Here is a 20,509-nt window from a genome sequence, read left to right as displayed (position 1 = left end):
CTCCCTGAGGGCAGGCTCTTTATCTTTTCATCTCTGCATTCCCACAGCACCTGAAGTATAGTTTTGTACAACACAGCCATTTGAGAAGTTTTGCTGAATTGCTCTACCATGGAAATAACAGCTGAAGTGTAACCGCACAGCGATGGAGGGATCGTTAAAGGAAACAGTAAGCACTCCTTCGCGGCCAAAAAGGTGACCAAGAGTTAGAGGTTGGGCATGGTGGCTCCCACGTGTGGGAGGTTGAAGATTGTTTGAGGCCAGGAGTTTGAGACCAACCTGGACAACTCAATAAGATCTCATTTCTATCAAAACAAAATTAAAAAGAAAACAAGTGATCCTCCCCCTACCCCCCAGCCCCACTTGCCTGCAGGATGGTGGAGGCACAGCATTTACAACCCTTTCTTGGCAAAAGTGACAGCAAATTATCTGATCACTCTTTGGTAAAGTAAAAATGTAACTTTTTGTTTTGGCTGGGGGAAATACAGCTTCCAGGGAAAACTCAAAGTGCATACTCTCTCCAGTATTGAAAATAACAGACGGAGGCCTGACCTCAGGAAGTAGGATGAGACTGCGGAACCTCCCCGGTTCTACTGTAAAAGGGGATCTTAACGTAAACTTTCCCAGGGTGGTTGTGAAAAATAAACAAGTGAGCAGAAAGAACTGACTGAGCCTGGAGCAGGTGACCACAAACATTAATTCAACACTCCACTTCGAGGGGCATTGTGCTTAGCCCCCTCATTACACAAGGAAGAAATGGGACAGAGAGAGGGTAGGTGACAGGCCCATGGTCATGTATGCCCAGGTTGTTTAAGGTAAAGACAGTGGGGACTTTCCAGACAAGACCTCATTTTAAACACACAGACATACATCCCCGAGGGGGTTTTTAACAGGGCTGCCCTAGGCCTTTCATGTCTGCATTGCATTATTTCACTACACTGGGTCCTAAACTCACATAACAATAAACATGCAGCTTTATTTGTTAGAGACAGTTGTACATGTGGTTCCTAAAGTCACAAAAAGGAACAGATGCTAGAAAGAGATAGGATGAATGGTATTCAAGCAAGAAAGAGCACACTCTGTGGCTAAGGTAAAGATTAGTGAAATTTACAGTGAACTGGGTGGAAAGAATCTCTACAAGGCAGGTGGTATCCAAGGTCAGAAGGAAAAGATGAATGCCAAGGTGATGCTGGGGGAGGACACCAGCAAAACAGATAATAAGGCTACAAGGACCCTTAGGGATATAGTATGGTCTGGCTTCCAGAAATCAAGAAAGATGTTTGTAGGAGATGATGGCAATGCCGGTGGTGTACATAAGAATGGAGGAAGAGCCAGGCTCAGTGGCTCAGCCTGTAACCCCGCGCCTTGGGAGGCTGAGGTGAGTGGACTGCCTGAGCCCGCGGGTTCAAGACCCGCCCGGGCAACTTGGCGAGACCTCATCTCTACAATAAATAAAAAAGAAATTAGCCAGGTGTGGTAGCATGCGCCTGTAGTTCCGGCTACTTGGAAGGCAGAGGCGGAAGGATCGCCAGAGCCCAGCAGGTCGAGACTGTGGTGGACGGGAGTGTGCCACTGCACTCCAGTCTGGGCGACAGAGTGAGACTCCAACTCAAAAAAAAGGAATGGAGGAAGAAGGAGGCAAGGAATAATGGGAGCAAGTCAGTTAGAGGAGACGTAAGAGATTTCCCACAACCACAAAGTATCGACCTGAAGTAAAGTCCTTAGGCTTAAAAGAAGGGATGTGACAAGGTCTGCTCTACAGGACCGTGAACTATTTAAAACTGCCAGGAGAAGCAGGACAATGACCATGGAAGTCAGAATCTGCTGAGTGTGCAGCAACTCACCTGCCGAACAAAATGAGAAACAGAAAGCTTCCAGAAGTGAGCCGCGTTCACATCCACAGGACACACTGCAGCTGGACCCAGACAATGCTCTGAATTTTAGAAAACCTCTGTCCTTGGCGTCTACTAGTTCCTTCATGTTCACTACAATTCAAACCAGCCACACCTGCTTGCTCCCCAAAACTTCCCTGAGACAGTCTCACCCACTGTTCTGTCCTCATGCTTCTCCTCTAAATCCGAATGGCAAGATCCTCTTCATCCATCAAGACCCATCCCAAGCCACTTACTGCCCAGATTTAGAACTAACCTCTCCCTCCTCCAAGGCTCCCACAGCACTCATATCAACCACATCCTGCCTGCTGTGGATGCCAAACAGACTAGCACACCTGCTGAAGGAGGGCTCCTCTGACATTAGGGCACAGCGGGAATCATTCAGACTTTCTGTACACAGCAGTCACATGGGAGGGAAAGTGAAGAGATACCAGGGAAGATTCATTTTGAAGAAAAGTATCTCAAAAGGTTTTTAAATACACAAAATCCAGGGCTAGAGGGTAGGAACACTGCTTCAGCTTTGCTCCTTCCCAGTGCCTTGTACACTTGAGACATGCTCAGTAAGAATCTCTAGGGTGAGTGAGAGCTGGTGTGAACAGCTCTCAGGTTCAGTTGCATTCACTAGCTCTTGACCTTGGGAGCAAGTGACTTAATCTATGTGCCTCAGTTGTCTCACTGGCAAATGGGGAATATAAGAGCTACTATCTTATAGTGTCATTGTGAGGATCACAGGAAAAAATATACATATATACACACACACATACATACATACACACACACCTATACATATATATAAATAGCATTTGGTGTGTGGCACATAGAAAGCACAACAGAAATGATTTTTAGTCTCTTTTTTACGTCAGCTACAGTATGCTATTCTGCTGGAAGCTTTCATTCACACAGGAATCTTTTCTACAGTATCCCTAATACCATCATCCCACCTCTACTAGAATGCCTCCAGCAATGGGAAGCTCCCAGCCTGCCAAGGCAGCCTATGCTAGAAAGTTATTATAAAGGTCTTCGATAGGAAGTTGGAATTTGCTGCAACTTCCATCCTGATCTTGGTTCTGCCCCATCACATGAACCTAGGAGAGTCTAATCCCTTCTCTCATCTGACAAGTATTACATTTCTCTTAGCTGTTCCCTCTCAACCCTAAATACTCCCATGTCCGTCAGCCATCCTGCATAATGCTTGGCTCTGAAAGTTACCTCCCTCGTCTGTACATCTAAGAATATAGCAGCCACAGGTGAACACAAGACATCTTGATGGGGCTGACCTCTAGGGTGGATGGCATCCATCTCTTTGAAAGCCCAGGGTTTAATTGGCATTTTATGCAACCACATTTCTCTCCCTACAGGTGCATTTGAAAAATGAGCACAAGCTGAAACCACCAAGCCTTCTTCACATAATCGCTCTAGAGCCAGGTCTTCCTCACTGTTCTGTGCTGCAGGTTCTAAGTCCCCTGAGGGTGGAGTTTTGAGTGTGGACTTTAAAGGACAGGACAGGAGAAGTAGGTAGTTCCATGGAGGGAAGGATGGAAGAAATGCTCAGTCACAGAGTTGTCTGGTTTATGGATAATTTCATTTTTATTCCCATGGGTGGCAATGATGAGGAGTGGTGAACTGCAGGGTCTATGGTGCTGGGATGAACTGCATTCCTGGTTTTGTCTAGGATGCTTGCTATGATGCTCATGGAACCTTTTCTGAGGATAACTTACTGATGGCAATCCTAATCTCCTTCAGAATGAAAATGAATATTCTCATTAATTATAAAGTGGTACAAAATGAAATGACACGTGGGCCTATGTGATGCTGTAATATTCTGTATTTAGCTCATTAAGGAAATGACCAGAGGAGTAATAACACCTCACATTTGTACATTTAAATCACACATTTCAGATTGTCAAGTGCTTCTCCCTCATGCAAACATTACGTATAAACACAAACACATATGTACAGGTTTTAATCTTCATAAATACTCTCCAAAGGACCATCATTCCTCCTGCTTTTTTTCACAAAGAAACTCAGAACCAGAGGGTTTAAACGACAGTGTTATCATATTTATGCTAGAGGTAAGAGTCAAATTAAGGTGCTTTTGACTCGTGTTCCAACATTCTTTACACAGAAACGTATTTGGCTGACTTTACTATCTTCTATTTCTAGTTAAGTATTTTGATGACAGTCAAGAATTTTCAGATTCCAAGAAACCATGGTATGTAAAGGGGAATAATCTATCTTTGACTGTACTAAATGTTAATTACCCATTTTGAAAACAGAACCCTTACCCACCAATACCCTCCTCCTACATGCTTCTCCCCCAAAAAGTTCTGTGAAGCTCTTCTCAGGAACTCTTTTTAAGAAAGGGCTTCACTCTGTCACCTAGGCTAGAGGACTGACCAGAGTGGCACCACTCCAGGTCACTGCAGTCTTGACCTCCTGGGCTCAAGTGATTTTCCCACCTCAGTCAGTCTCCCCCATAGGTGGGACTACAGGTACATGCCATTACACCTGGCTAATTTTTTTTTTAACTTTTTCGTGGAGACAAGATCTCACTATGTTGTCCAGGCTGGTCTCAAACTCCTAGGCTCAAGTGATTCTCCCACCTCAGCCTCTCAAAGTGCTAGGATTACAAGTGTGAGCTACTGTGCCCAGCCAGAAATTCCTCATTCTTAGGGACACAAAGTACTAGCTGAAAAAAAGATAGCATTACTGAGTCAAATGAATGAGGGCAGACTGGCCCAGGACTTTTACTCTGAGGAGACTCTTACCTCTGCTGGGCACCTTATTTCTACTGAATGCAGCAGTCGGCTGATGTCCGTAGGGATGTATCCCCAATTCCTGGGCATGACTCACAGTTCCCAGCAAAGATTCAGGGTCCCCAGGTCCACTGGTACTCAAGAGCAGGGGACTGTCATGGCAACCTTTGGTCAACGTGTTTGCACTCTTATTGTCTGGGAAGCCATCCTTGGCCCCCTCACACGAGCAGTCCTCTTCCATGCTCTCTGAGTGCATCAGTGCCGGCTGATGGGCATACCCGTGGGTCTGAGTGGGTGAGGAAACCTGTGCGATACATTCTTGCGCCCTGATCTGTAGCAGATGCTGGGGGCTGGTGTGATGGTGGTGATAGGAGTCAGCACTCTGATAAGATAAAGGCTGGCGCTCTGCCATACTCTGTCCCCCAAGGCTGGGAGCCAGGCTCCCAGCATCCCCCTGGTTCATGTGCCTGAACAATTCTTGGAACTCTTGTTGCTGCTGCTGCTGCTGCTGCTGCTGCTGCTGCTGTTGTTGCTGTTGCTGCTGCTGCTGCCGCTGCTGCTGCCTTTTAATGAGCTGTGCAAACTCTGCAGGAGGCAGCCGGATGTCCGAGTGGCCAGTGAGCGAATGCCGGGGAGAGAGCAGTCCTTGGAGGATGTGGGGTACCTGCTGGTGTCTCGTGTAGTCTGGCGGTGTGGGGGACAGCAGGGCCTGCTGTAGTGCCGATGTGGTATAGTGTGGCGGCTGCTGATGCGCACTGGGAGGGAAGGCGGGGAATTGGTCAAGTGGAGGGACTTTCAGGGCTTGGGCTGGAGGGAACCCCACTCCTGCTGAAGGGCTGTAGCTGCTGGGGGAACCCCGGGACTGGTCCGAAAACAGATGGGGGTGTAAATGCGCCTGGTCGTAGTTAGCAGGGGAGAACCGATTCACGTTCAAGCTGCAGACACAAAAGGGGGTGAGTACCAGGCATCAATGTAACAGGTGTGCTAGACTCCCTGGGGAACGGCTACTACTCTTCCTCAGTAGGGAGCACCCACTGGTCCAGAGAACCACAGGAGAGGAGGATGTGTGCACCATCCCCACTGATCCCCTTGTCTGCTTCTCCAGTAACTTCCAAGAGACTGAAGGCACTGTGTGCATAACAGATCTAGCAGCAACTTGGCCTAGCTTAAAACAACACTTGAGCTACAAGAGGCACCAACTTCTTAGAAAAATGATAGAGAGGCAAAGACTCCTAAAAGAATAGACAAAGGGAACTGGCATTTTTACAGACTCCTCTAACACGCTGTTTTCTTCTTTGAAAGCAAATAGTAAAACAGCTTTGCCATTTTCCTCCTCTGTCTCATTATAATTTTAATCCTGGGTTAATAAAAAGTTACAAGTTCATCCCAAACTCACCACCCTGATTTTAGAAAGGGCAAAACAAGGGCTCAGCTGAGTCAGACCATTCTCCTTCCTTTCTTCTCTGTCCCCTGCTAAGGAGCTTCCTCCCACTTGGATCACCTGGATAGAAGGTTGGTGACATGACTTCAGACAGCCTTACCTGTGGGCCTCTGCACTGTCAGCACTCAGCTGCTTGGACAAGGGTCGGTGCCCATAGCCGAAGGTGGCCATCAGGTTGGTACGATGCTGCATCTGAATCTGACTGGTACTGGGGCTGATGGAAATACCCCTCCCAGTGGAGCCTGCAGTTGTCCCTGGCATGTTGCTGAGCATGTCAACTGGCTCTTGTACTTGGATGGTCACTTGCTGTGACTGGGTAGGTTGCTGCATGCCCATGCAAGTTAGTGCCACATTGGGAGGAGGGGAACAGTTCTCAGATTGCTGTTGGAAGATTGCACTGCGGGAGGGTAAGCCTTGAAACTGGGAGGGAGAAGCAGCACCTGGAGAGAAAGGAAACTCAGAGTGACCAAGGGCCCAGGCCACCTATCAGATGGAAGTAATGGAAACCAGTGAGGATACTAAAACCAGATGCCAGCTAGGGCAGCGCTTCTCAAACTTCAGTGTGCAAAGACAAGTCTGGAGAACTTGTTATAACAACAGAGTCCTAGGCCCTACCCACAGAATTCTTATTCAGTAGGTCAGGGTGGGTTCCCAAGAATTTGTATTTCCAATAAGTTCCTCTGAAAGCTTGTCTATACATTATTCTTTGGGTAGTGCTTCTCAAATAAATGGCCTGGAGGTCTACTTAAAATCGAGATTCCAATGTAGCAGGTCTGGGATGGGACCTGAGATTCTAGTCTTCTTGCCAATGCTCATGGTTGGGTGACCCCACTTTGAGTAGGAAGAGCCAATCAGACTCTTCTCAAGGATGCCTAGAGAGACTAATAAGGGATCTAGTTTGGTGGTGTTACTTAAGAGACTCTCAGAGTGCTGACTTCTGAGGACTCAAACCAGTCACAGTATACTCATCCTCCCTCCATCCACACAACCACAAGAGGGGCCCATGTGCATGGTAGACAGCCAGATGGAGGCATCAAGACAAGGATGGTTCTTGCAGCAGATTTTTACTTGGTAGGGCTGGAGGGGTTTACTAAAAATATTAATAATAACTGTCCTTTATTAAGAACTGCTTTGTGCCAGAGCCTGTTCCAAGTGCTTTCCGTGTTCATTCATTAAATTCTGTACCATTATTCTCCTCATTTTACAGTTGAGGAAACTGAGATACACAGGAGCCAAGTAACTTACCCAAGGGTTTCACAGCTAAGAAATTGGTAGAACCAGGATTCAACCCTAGGCAGCCTAGCTCGAGAGTCTACACCCCTGAATGCCATGTTATTCTGCCTCTCAGATGATTCCTGGTGCTCAGGACTGAGACGGTCATGTTTTCCATGTGGCACATAATGGATGGTTCGGTCTGAAGCTCTCCACTCACCGTGAGACTGGATCATGGCACTGTTCATGGGGGGAGGGCTGTTACTGGGCTGCCTGAAGAGATGGTTGCTGGGGTGGTTGGGGGGTGGGCTTGAAGGCTGAATCCTTAACCTTGAAAATAACAAAACAGATAAATAAAGAAACTTCCCTGAGGTGACAGTACAATCTGGAGTTAAGTTTCAGCCACACAGTACGCACAAATAGAAATAATTTAAAAATTTTTAATAAGTCCAATATGATTCTATACCTTGAAAACCCTAGGGAGCCTCAAAAGCCTCCTGGCACTGATAAATGACTTTGGTAAAGCATCAGTTTACAAAATCAACATGCAAAAGACAGGTGCATTCTTATACATCAGCAATAAGCAGGTGGAGAACCAAATAAAAAGCACAATCCCATTCACAACAGCCACAAAAAAATTGAAATACCTTGGCATCCACCTAGCCAGAGAAGTAAAAGACCTTTACAATGAGAACTACAAAATGCTGCTCAAAGAAATCAAGGATGACAAAAATAAATGGAAAAACATCCCATGCTCATGGATCAGAAGAAGAATCAATATTGTCAAGATGTCTATCCTACCAAAGGCAACCTACAGATTCAATGCAATACCCTCAAATCAGCAACATCATTTTTCACAGACCTGGGAACAACAATATAGAAATTCACATGGCAACAAAAAAGAGCACATATAGCCAAAACAATCCTTAGCAAAAGAAACAAAGTGGGAGGTATCACACTTCCAGACTTTACATTTTATTACAAAGCTATAGTAACCAAAACAGCATAGTATTGGTACATAGACCAATGGGACAGGAAAGAGATTCTGGAAGTAAAAACGGTCTCTCAACCAACTCATTTTTAACAAAACCTCCAATAACAATCACTGGGGAAAGGAGACTATATTTAGGAAATGGTGCTGGGAAAACTGGCTGACCACATGCAGAAGAATGAAACTGGACCCCTACTTATTACCACATATGAAAATCAACTCAAAATGGATCAAAGATCTAAATATAAAGCCTCAAACTATAAGAATCCTAGAAAAAAAGTAGGAAGCACCCTTATGACATTAGAGTCGGCAACAAATTCTTGACCAAGTCTCCAAAGTGCATGCCATAAAAGCTAAGATAGATAAGTAGGACATCATCAAACTGAAAAGCTTTTGCACAGCAAAAAATTAAAAAAATTAAAAAACTAAGAGAGTAAAGAGACAACCCACAGAATGAGAAAAATATATTTGGAAATTATGCATTTGACAAATGCCTAACATCCAGAATCTACAAGGAACTTAAAATTAAAGGAAAAAAAAAAAAAACCCGATTAAAAAATGGGCAAAGGGCATGAACAGATACTTCTCAAAATATGACATGCAAGCAGCCAACAGACACATGAAGAAATGCTCAGCCTCACTAATCATCAGAGAAATGCAAATCGAAACTACATGAGATAACCACCTAACTCTGGTAAGGATGGCTATCATTCATAAGTCAAAGAAGAGATGCTGGTGTGGGTGTGAGAAAAGGGAACGCTTCTACACTGTTGGTGGGAATGCAAGCTAGTTCAACCTCTATGGAAAACAATGTGGCAATTCCTAAAAGAACTAAAAATTAATCTTCCATATGATCCAGCAATCCCTCTCCTGGGAATATACCCAGAGAAACATAAATAGCTTCTACAAAAAGAACCTGCACGGGCATGTTTATCGCCACACTATTCACAATAGCAAAAACATGGAACCAACCCTGCTGCCCACTGAAAGTGGACTGGATAAAGAAAATGTGGTATATATACACGATGGAGTATTATGCAGTCATAAAGAAGAACAAAATCGTGGACTTCGCAGCACATTGGATGGAGTTGAAGACCATCATACTAAGTGAATTATCACAGAAATAAAGAACTGAATACCTCGTGTTCTCACTCATGAGTAGCCCCTGAACACTAGTTACATTAGCACAAGGGAGGGATCAGCAATCACTGGGTACTACTAGGGGAGGGAGGGAGGAAGGAAGGAGAATGGGGGCACATAACAACACAAAGGGTACCTGGTCCATGACCAGGGGGACTGAGGGCCAGTTAGAAGGCCACACTTCACCTTCATGCAGCCTACTTGTGTAGCTAATCCTGACTTGTACCCACATCTCTACAATAACATAAATAATGATTTTAAAAAGTTTCAATAAGGCTCCATGATAAAAATATATATGTATGTATATATATTCTATATAGATGTATAGAGATATAGATGCCATCTACCACAGTCTATTTAAACCTATCCACAACATGTCTGACCAGCCTTCCCATTCACAGAGGCAGAGTTCACTATGAGCCTGTGTCTGACCCTCTTATTCGATATCAGATTACTTTGCTCATGGGGCTAAGAAAATGAAGTGACAAAGGAAGTCAGGATTTCAGGAAGGCTCCTGAAATTTAAATTGGTTTCTCTGCTTTTCAAACAGATTCTTCTAAGACAAATGCTGAAGTCAGTCAATATCTTCCACATGAGCTCGGCCAAGGTCATAATACTATAGAGACAATGGGTTAGGCTTAATGCAGAAATGATTACCTCTGGAGCTGGTGTGTAAGGAGGGCTGGCTGATTTTCACCTGCAGCCTGAAGAGGTGGAGAAGGCTGAGGAGGACAGATAGAGTCCTAAAACATACACGAAGGAAAGGAAAAAAGAAATCATTGTGAGCTTGAAGATTACTCAGAGCTATTTTCAGGAAGGGAAAATCAGAAAGAACTATCTGTGTCTCATATTTATGTTTTTGTTGTTCACCAAAAGGTCTGATCACATAAACGTGTCAACCATAAACATAACTCCACTTAGCTGAGCGACTGCCTCAGCCTGAAAGCAAACTCCAAACGAGTTGGAGAAAGCAGAGTGAAGGCCTACTTGAATCTGCTGCTGAAGAATTTGATGGTGCTGCTCCTGCTGGTATAACATATGCTGCTGCTGGGTCTTCTCCAGGGTTCTTTCATCAATCTGCCCCCCGTACATCTTCTGCAGCTGCTCACACTCCTGAAGGGAAAGCAGTTGATACAGACGGGATGCAGTCAGGCTCACCCCATGCAGTGCTCTCAGCAGATGCAGATCTGCCCCAAGGTCTTATGGGCAGAAAGAGCCACAAGAGAAGAATGTCCTTGATGAGTAATTAACCCTTCTATCATGATACCTGCATACTAAGTATATTCTCACTGTCCTCTGTATGACTGGAAAATGCCAGGATGGCCTGGACGTATCTGGTGTGAAATCTGTGGACAAAGCACATGCTGCTTGAAGCTCCATCATCAGAAGGGTGGAAAGGAAACTGGCTCTTTACACAGGCCCAGAGGTACATCTCCTTCCTCTGGGAGTGCTATTCCATACCAACTGGAGAATATGCCAGGTGGCAACAACGTGGAACAGGCTCCAACAAGACACAGCCCCTTAAATCATGAGAGGAGTGCCAGGTTGCTTAGAAGTACCTTCCCTGATGCTTCCTACAGAAACTCAAGCCCAGAAATGCCTTTCCAATGAACTACAGAAACAGGAGAAAAATTTAGTCCCTTCAAGGGGGAAGTAAGTTTGATCCTAGGGAGAGTCACACTTCATAAGAAGTAAGGAAAGAGTGTCAGAAAACTATGTTTTGTTTTGTTTTTTTTGAGTTGGAATCTCACTCTGTCATCCAGACTGGAGTGTCATGGCCGCTTCCGGCCCCCGCAGCCTTGACCTGCTGAACTCCGACGATCCTTCCACCTCAGCCTTCCAAGTAGCTGGAACTACAGGTGTACCACACCCGGCTAATTTTTTTTGGATTTATTGTAGAGATAAGGTCTCGCCAAGTTGCCCAGGTGGGTCTCGAACCCGCGGGCTCAGGCAATCCACTCACCTCGGCCTCCCAAAGTGCTGGGATTACAGGCTGAGCCACCGAGCCCGGCCAGCTATGCTTTTTTAAACCAATAAAACTGCAGTGTTGCTGACATGAAGCAGGAAGAACTTTGATGACCCCAGCCCTCCTGCAGTCCTGGCCTCTGTCACCCATGCTTCTCCAGAGATGCCTATCATTTCTCCCATTACCTGCTGCAACTGTTTGATGCTGCTGTTGTTGCCCATTTTTTCCAGGTGAGCTTTGAAGGCCTGGATGCTTGTAGCCCCATCTGAGAACCGGCGCACAGGGGAGAAACGCTCCGTAGGGAGGTGCAGGGTGTTGGAATCCTTGTAGGTAGAGCTGAATATACGGGAAGAGAAGGTTAGGGGCTAAGACTCAGGAAATCTGACCAAATCACATAGGGGCTGCTGTTCCAGATGGACACAAAGATGCAGGCTGCACATGTAGCCCTGTGTATTATACCACTTCCATGCCATCTGCAGGAGCTGGTCATTTCCCTAGCCTGCTTCCCTTTAAAGGGCTTCAGGTGCGTATCTTCCATCTCTACTTACCTTCAGTTGGTTTATTTTCCAAGCCTTGGGAGGTCCTGAGATCAAGTACATCAAGTATTCTTATAAAGATACCAAGCCAGGGGGGTGGGAGTGGAGGTGGGAGGGATGGTGGGGGGTGAGGGGAAAAGATACCAAGCCAGAGAGAAAAGCTTCGCAATATTCCCCAGGCCAGGCTGCATAGGAACCTTTGCTTTTATAATCGTGTCTCTACCCAGTGCCTTTAGAAACCTAAGATTCACTGTTGGACCCAAAGTTCTCCCTGAGCAATAATCTCTGCATGATCAGAGGGAAACAGTCAGCTAGTGGTCAAAGGTCTGGCCTGGAACCCATAGGTTCTATGCTAGAAAATGGAGAGTGGAGGATGGGGTGGGGAAAATGAGGACTTATGATCCCGGGATGGAGACAGCACATTCTTAAGGAATGTGGGCCTCAAGATCCTGCACGTACCTGGTCACCACAAAGAAGGTTACCTACCTACTGTGAAAATTAACTTCTCAGAGCAGCAGCACCTGCCCAACCTCCTGATGAAAGAGGCATCATGCGGATTACCTTCAAAGACCCCAATCAGAACACAGCCAGTATCTTACAGAAAGAAAGAACAAGCTATGGATAAGCAATGCCTAAGACAGCATCAGGATTAGAAGCTAACACCTAGACTTGTGACCTAATCAGAAAGAGATGTTTATGGGTTGAGGTAAGCAGATAAAAGACTGCCAAGGCAGCATTCCAGCAGCTGATGGGAAGGATCAGGGTCTCACGTCCAGGGCATTGATGATATTACACTGACCTCTGGGCGAAATGATGTACCACCTTTGCTAGTGATTCAATATGGAGTGAAGCAGAACCATAGCTAAGGAGCAGGTTAGCAAGCAAGTTCAAATACAATGCAGACAGGGACGGACTAGGAGGAATCTGATGACTATGCAGAGGTGTCAAGAAAGTTCTGGTAGCAGGTGAAAAGGCCTTTGCCCTCTCTTTGCTAATGATGACTTCTGTTTCAGGCTCTACCTGAGGCTTGACACAGTAGTGAGCTAATGAAATCAGCACAGACACGTGTTTGCTCAGTAACACACAAGACAAATGAACTGGGGAGACACAATCCAGGAACGGTGATCATGAAAGCTGCATTCAGAGCATTTCCCCAAAACGTCGCCTTTCTGGTTCTACTTCAGGTTTTTTGAGTTAAAGCAAGTACTATTTTCTCCTCAAATTTGACTCCTACGCTTTCAATGTTTTCTGATAATGGACACATTTCTGATTCACTCAGAAAGCTGTGCTCTTCAAGCAGTCAGAACAGTCTTTCTGCACAAAATCCATTCTCCCATCAGAGTAATAATCCCACATTCAGGTATTCCATGACTTTTTCAGAAGCTCCGGTTGTGAGTAGATCGCTACTCACGTCAGTCCAGCACAGTAATTTCAGAGGAACAGTTCTGATGTAGTCTCATGTTGGAAGCGCTGATAACATCAACTGGGCTTGATTTCATTTTTATTTACAATCATGTTCAAACTCAGGACAGCCTCAAGTTTGGCTGATATTTCCACACTATACTTCTCAAATAGGGACTCGGTTTCCTATCTGGATACAATCCATCGTGGTAGTTTTGAGTTACACTTCACTTTAAAAACATTTTAAATTTTGAATTGCATACTTCCAGGAACAAAAGATCAGACCCTTTTTCTATCTCCATGTTGGACTTCATCTCTTACACCCCAGAAGACTGGATATATATGCAGTTCTTCAATCACTGCCTCCAGAAAATGAAATTAATCCAAGAAGCTATTAGGGGACCCATTTTCAGTGTTTTATGGCCTTGGAAAGTTTCTCTTTTTTTCCTGAAGACTGGCTTTAATATCTTATTTGCATATTAGTATAGTGACCCAAACAAAGCATGCTGCGTTTGCAGAAAGGCCCCACCTTCACAATCTGCCACACACACAGCATTCATTTTCTTCCAATTCAAACTGGTGTGGCTACAGGAAACCCTCAAAATACTCTACAAAGAGTGTTCACATGAACACAGACATCAAACAGATTTCCAGCAGGCAAGGCCTTGACAAAAGATTGTAGAGAGGGTAGGTATCATACAGACAGAGCTGTGGGCCAATGTGGTCTTTCTTGAGTAACAAATATCAGTAGGAGACAGGGTCTGTGATAAAGACTGACTCTGGAAATGTGCGGATCCTCGTGTTTCCCTGATAAGAATATCTCCTGAGGAACACCTAGAATTAAACAAGGACACCCAAAGGACTTGAGTTAAACAATAGACTCTGACAAGAGCTAAAAATTAGGTGTCATGCTGTGTAGGAAAGGAAGATGGGGACAAGGAGGAAGGAAGTAATAAAGGGTCTCTTAGGTACAAGTGTAGAGCTCAGAGTTATGAGAAATCACAGGAAATGTACAGAGGAGGAGAAGGAGTTCTCCAATAGTCACTCAAAGTACTCTTTGATACACACTAATAACATAGGACCTGAGAGATTTTCATTAGAAAAAAGAATGTCTTTCTGTGTCATCAGAGTTTTATTTGAGAACTGTCATTCTTGCTACTCTTTACAGACCATTTTTACGTAGTTATTCACAGTCATTTATAAAAGCTTATCTTCCTTTCAGAGTTCCAACGTGGCACTAATCATGTCTCGGTCTGCTCAGAGTTCACCTGTCTCTGCTGACTATGTTGATACCAAGTGTAACTAGCCACAATAAAAAACTGTATCAGGCTTGCCAGTGTGAGCTGGTTGCAAGATTTCATAACAACACACATATAAACCTGATTTCCTTGGAATTTGACTGCTTTTTCCACCTTCCCAAGTAAGATTGCTTTTCACTGTCCTCCAAAGAAAGACAGAACTAAAATAAGCTCCAGTAACGAGGTGGCTTTGAAAGTGTGGTCCATGAGCTTGGGGACAGCTTCAGAGTGGACCTGACTAAGATTTTTAGTCATCAGGTATTCCCAGAAGATAATCTTCTTAATCTAGCAAGTGTCATTCTCTCCCTGCTTCCAGGCTTACTTGGATTCAATGATGTTTTCATGGCCAGGAAGGTGAAACTTGTTTTTATTTCTTCAAGAGAATAACTTATACATGTAACAGAACCTAGCACAAGATTTCAAAGAATGACTTCTCAAGCACATCACTCAAGAGGATGCAGCATCTCTGCTCTACCATTCACAAGGGGCTTTGTCTTCCTCCATATTCAAGCTCGTTGTTCAATGGTAAGATGATATGAAATGCTCATTCTTTTGAAGGTGATGGATTACTAAAGGTCAAGTCTATTGATATGGCTACAAATTCTCCTACTTCCGGTTGGCCCTCTGAGAGTTTCACTTCCTTGCAGGTCTCAAGTTCAATTTTATCTATGAATCACCATCCAGAATCACGGGAATCAAATGCAGACAATAAACAGGTCTGCAAAGTCATGGAAAGAGGAATCTCGTACTGCTCCAGGGCCCAGTAGAAAACCTTGCCCTGTGCGTTGCTTAGTGCAAGGAGCTGAGAAGAAGTGAGTTCAGGATGACAGTTGGCTTCTATTTAAAGTCATGATGCTAGTCACCATCACTGTGAGACTAGTCAGAAGGGTGCCTGTCCGATGAGCCTCACGGAGCTCCCACAGCTCTTGTGGCTACTCACCGATGCTGATCAGGTACCAGGTGAGGAGGCCAGACCCGGGAACGGAAAGGCTGCTGTCCTAGCTGCCGTTGTAGGTCCGGTGGGATCTCAGCTGTAGGGTTGGTCATAGCCAGTGTATGTCTTTTGGACCTATTTGCCAAGTACCTGCAACAAGCAGGAGCACATTTCATAGTAAAAAAGACAGACAGGAATATTCCTCCGCAAGAAGCATTAGAAGTTAATCCATAGCAGTCAATGAGATAGTGCCAGAGCTCAAGAAGGGCTCGGTGGCAAACAGATCCCTGACTGGATGGAAGTGAAACACATCTAACTGGCCAAGAAAAGCTGGCTTAATGTTGAAGTGGCTGAATGTTAAGCCTCAGAGTAGCCTTTGAAGAGAAGAGAGAAAACAGATCTAGTTCACAAAGATAAGAGGATCGATTTTCTTTACTTCATTAACATTCAACAGAAGAATTTATTTTCCACACATTAATTTATTCCTCTCTTCCCTCTGCATTTCCAAAGCATAAGTCAGAGGAAATGAGCCCAAAGGACCATTCCTAGAGATGAACTTAGGGAGATATTCAAAAGGACTCTGCATAGGTCTCTTGATACTACAGGCCCCAGCTTTGAAGCTGTCCTTACTACAGGTCATACAAAACACATCCTTTCATTTGGGGATGAGTTCCAAAACCGCCCCTTCCCTCAGGCCCAGTGACTATAACTCAAACAACAGAGAAGAAAAACTGATGCTGTCCCTAGTGAATCAACATTCCATAGAGGATGAAGAAAAACACCACATGAAATGTTTAAAATTGTTTTAGAGGACAAAAAGGCAAGGCAAGAAAAACAGAAGTCTCAAAAGCTGAAGAGTTCAAGCCAATGGCTTTTATTCTGAAGACCTTTCAGACCCACCACTTATTTAACGGAACAGGCCCTCTTTGCCTGGTGGATGACTTCCTCCACCACTGCTGCTCTTGTGGGCCTTGAATAAAAGAGGCACTGTTCCTTTTCATTACATCAAAACTGATGGGCATTATACCCTTGAAATGTTGGTCTGAAGAAGAAAGAAGGTGGAGCTGCAGGAAGTAAAGTCCAAGACAAAGAAGATAAAATAAAAGACCGCTGTCTCTTTTAAGGTAGGAAGACAGTACATTCCTGATTTCTCATTTCTTCATTACCCAGTAGGGCCCATTTGTAACCTTATATACCCTGTTATCAGCAAACCGCAGAAACAACAGCATCAAGAGAAGAAAAGTTACCCCACTTCTCCTTCTCTTGGCTGAGTTGTAGGAGGAGCCAGCCCACGTGCCAACACTCCTGTTTGCCATGCTTTCCTTTCCACATAGGACCAGCTTATTTTTGAATAGCAGCTCTCAGACATGGCGACTGGGGGAAAGATGAGAGTACTGGCCAGTAACCATCAGGGTTCTAATAAATGGTCTGTTTCATTCTTAACTACCTTGCCCCTTTAAGCTAAAATCAGTTAACAGACTGAAACTAGCGGTATGTAAACTTTCCAAAGAGTAAGCCATTCGTGGTTTAATATCACCATTTGATAAAGACACCCAAAGTTTTCCCAAAAGCCCATGAAAACCATTTTATTTCAACTTCCCTCAAAAGAAAAACATATCATCTTGAACCCGTTTTTCTGGGAAAATACATGCTGGATTCTGGTGAAACCCCCTCCCTGGAAAATAAGAAATTTGACAACTCCCACAGTGGGCATGCATGAAACTGAGGACAGGGCTAATAGAACTGAGGCCAAATGAACAGTACAGCATGCCTGATGGTCACTGCCGTTCTCTGTGAATTAGGCATCTCTCAACAAGGTTCTACAAACAATGGATATTTGCATCTGTCCCTGGCCCAAATCCCGTATTCTTTTTTTTTCCAATATCTCTTTGTTGGTACAGGGGGGTGGAAGAAGCGTACAGCCAACAGTACAAGAGGTATTCAGGTATTCATTCTCCTGGAAAGGAAGAGTCCATGCCAGAGGTCCATGCCAGACTAGCTAGGATCACTGTCATCCCAAATCTCCAATTCCTTTTCAGTAAACAGTTCTTGGCAGGTAGGAGCAGGCTTTGTGCCTTGTGAATACTATCAGAGTTGCAATATGAAGGCAGGGGCAAGGAAAGAAGGAGGGAGGAAAGGAAGAGTTCTTATGGTTACTGCTGTCACTGAGGGGACTTCCAATGGTGCTTACAGAAATGACATTTTCTGGATAGTCTTCTGTTACTTCCATGTGGGGAGGAACATGCCATCTGGCTTGAGCAAAGAGACCACACAAATGTTGAAGCTGCATTGTAACACCTCCTTGGGCAGAGGTGACCTTTCGCTGGTTGCAGGGGGAGCCTGCCCAAGGACGTCTGCAAGCACTGCCAGATGTCACATTACCTCTGCACAGCTTCCTGATCTGGCTCCCCATCCGAGCTCTCCTCGTCCACAGGGGTAACTGCTGGCACTGCCTGAAGAGAGACAGGAAGGAAAAGCTCAAGGTGGCAGCTTATTCGATAATGTCTCTTATTCTAGTAACTGGGCTTGGGCAGAGCTTTTAATGAACTTTCTTGTTCACAAAACTTTTCTAAGAGCTCTGAGTTATACAGAATTTTTATATACCTACTTTTTTGTTTTCACCTCGTTAGGTGATACTAATTGGGATTTCTTCCTCTTATTCATCCTCATTCATTCATTTATTCATTAAACAAATAGCTGAATGCTTACTATGTTACAAGATAAAACGTGTTTACAGATACAAATCTGCCTTCATTTTGCAGTCTAGTGGAGGACAGAGACAAGTAAACAGACAAGTACAAAAGAGCATAACCAGTTCCTCTAATGGGAATGAAGGAAGGCATTCTAGAGGAGGTAACACCCAACCTGGGACCTGAAGGCAAAGAGGAAAAGAAGTCACAGTAGAAGTTTCAGGGCTGAGAGAAAAGAGTGTCTGAGGACCAGAAAGTATAGTAGAAGACTATTTACCTGGAATGTCTAGGGACTGACCTGTTGCTTCCGGAGTTTAAATGTCTTAACTCCAGGAAAGCATAATGAATTTCTGAAAGTACATTTTAGTACATAACACAGAATTATGTAGTTGCAATTCAATGCTTTAAAATAGCTGTTGCCCACCAAAACATGTAAGTGGAACGAGAGCCATCAGAATGCATGCATCACAGTGACTGTCCCCATCTGCATGAGGACTGGAATGTCGTGCATCCTTGTTAGCTACTCATGGCCTGGTGGATACCTCAGGCACTAGAACAAAAATCATGCCTTGATTATTACAAAACAGCATTTTAAAAAATGGATAATTACAAAATAAAACCTTGTGGAATGATTCCATTGTCTGAATGCTTCCAAGGTTTCCAGATCCTTTACTACAGCTCCACAAGGGTGGAGTGAACAGGGCTAGGCAGGAAGTGGCTGTAGATGAGGCGAGAGAGGAACACGGTGGCCAGTTATAAATGGCATTGAATACCACACTAAGAAGTTTATTTTGAGAAAGAACAGTGGTGAATCACTAAAGACTTTTAAGCAGGGGCATGTCATAAGCTTTATGTCTGAGAAAGCTAGCTCACTTTGGCTGTAGTGTGAAAAGGGCTGGTGGCAGGGATTAGGAGACAAGACCTGGAAACTCCTTGTCTTGTCAGGAGGCCATTGTGTGAATCTAGGCAATGGATGATAGTGACCTAAGTCAAGGAAAGAGCAGTGGAGATGGAGCGAAGTAAGATATGTAATTCATAGGCATTAGATAACTGATTTTATACAGGGAATGGGGCAGAGGGAAGTTAAAGATAAAATCCACATTCCTAGTTTGTGTAACCAGGAGTAGGACACTGACATTCACTGTCACCTCGGGGGAGGAACGGATTTCACAAAGTCATGGTAAGTGCATTTTGGGACATGCTGAATTAAAAGTGTGAGTACTTGTGGAATAACCAACTAAATCCATCCAGCAGGCAGTCATGTATGCAGAAATGTAGAACTCAGAAGAACATTCTGGGCTGGAGAATCAGCTGTTAACTGAAATTATGAGAGTGGACACACTTACCCAGAGAGAGAATATAAAATGAGATGGGAACAGGGCCCTAGATAAAACTCTGAGTTTTGTCAACTTCAAGGAGCAAGCAGAAAGAAAATCTGAAAAGGAGAGGCAGAGGGAAAACAAAGAGAATGTGGTGCCACAGAAGCCAAGAAAAGAAACTGTCAAGGAAAAAAATGGTCAACACTGACTAATGCAGCTGAAACGTCCAAAAAAGATAAAGATTAAAAATGTCCACGAATTTATCAACAAGAACTTGTTAGTGACCTTGGCAGAAACAGTTACAGTGAACAGAGTAAGTCATTCCACTTATCATGGGGGTAATAAGTGGTCATGATCATAAAGCTGTTCATGGTCCTTCAAACTTATACTGACCTTGCCAGCCCTGAATGCCTCTGTTACCTACTAGCCCATGTTATTCCCTCTGACACTTAATCACATATTCTCTTTTACTATTATTCAAATACATCACATATGGTGATCTTGTCAGTGATGCCAAGAGCATGATATATAATTCTTTTGTTACTGAAAGTGTAGTCCATGGACCCATGCCAGTCTACAAACTGTTTTGTTACTAACTTATGATGAGGTAAGTATAAAAATCAACAGTAAGCCTTTAGAAACTTTTATAGAAATTTAGGAGTAATTTTGTCTGTTGAATTAAATAAAAAATTTAGCCCTGTACGTTGTATGTTTTTCAATTTTCATTTTTCTTTTCTTTTGTCTTTTTTTTTTGAGTTGGAGTCTCACTCTGTCGCCCAGACTGGAGTGCAGTGGCCGCTCCCGGCCACCGCAGCCTCAACCTGCTGAGCTCCGGCAATCCTTCCGCCTCAGCCTTCCGAGTAGCCGGAATTACAGGCATGCACTACCACGCCTGGCTGATTTTTTGATTTATTGTAGAGATGAGGTCTCGCTGCC

At 44.3% G+C, this 20,509-nt stretch overlaps 1 protein-coding gene across 7 annotated transcripts in view; it reads right to left on the bottom strand.

The window, feature by feature from the left end:
- Positions 1–20,509, bottom strand: part of SIK3 (SIK family kinase 3) — a 120,074-nt gene that overhangs the window by 10,508 nt on the left and 89,057 nt on the right. For 3 of the 7 annotated variants that reach the window (XM_021711292.1, XM_021711291.1, XM_008055898.2), the window contains 8 exons: positions 17,947–18,017; positions 15,571–15,714; positions 11,581–11,731; positions 10,417–10,542; positions 10,087–10,172; positions 7,519–7,628; positions 6,187–6,526; positions 4,658–5,580 (listed from right to left, as the gene is read on the bottom strand). In XM_021711292.1, coding sequence (XP_021566967.1) covers positions 4,658–5,580; positions 6,187–6,526; positions 7,519–7,628; positions 10,087–10,172; positions 10,417–10,542; positions 11,581–11,731; positions 15,571–15,714; positions 17,947–18,017 — 1,951 coding nt within the window. The remainder of the gene's footprint in view (positions 1–4,657; positions 5,581–6,186; positions 6,527–7,518; positions 7,629–10,086; positions 10,173–10,416; positions 10,543–11,580; positions 11,732–15,570; positions 15,715–17,946; positions 18,018–20,509) is intronic. The other 4 variants (XM_008055899.2, XM_021711294.1, XM_021711293.1 and 1 more) reach the window with 3 other exon arrangements.

The sequence above is a fragment of the Carlito syrichta genome, unplaced genomic scaffold, assembly GCF_000164805.1.
Source record: "Carlito syrichta isolate Samal-C Ts95f unplaced genomic scaffold, Tarsius_syrichta-2.0.1 Scaffold302022, whole genome shotgun sequence".
NCBI lineage: Eukaryota > Metazoa > Chordata > Mammalia > Primates > Tarsiidae > Carlito > Carlito syrichta.
Note: the sequence above shows the minus strand (reverse complement) of the source record. Positions and strands in the feature narration are given on the sequence as shown.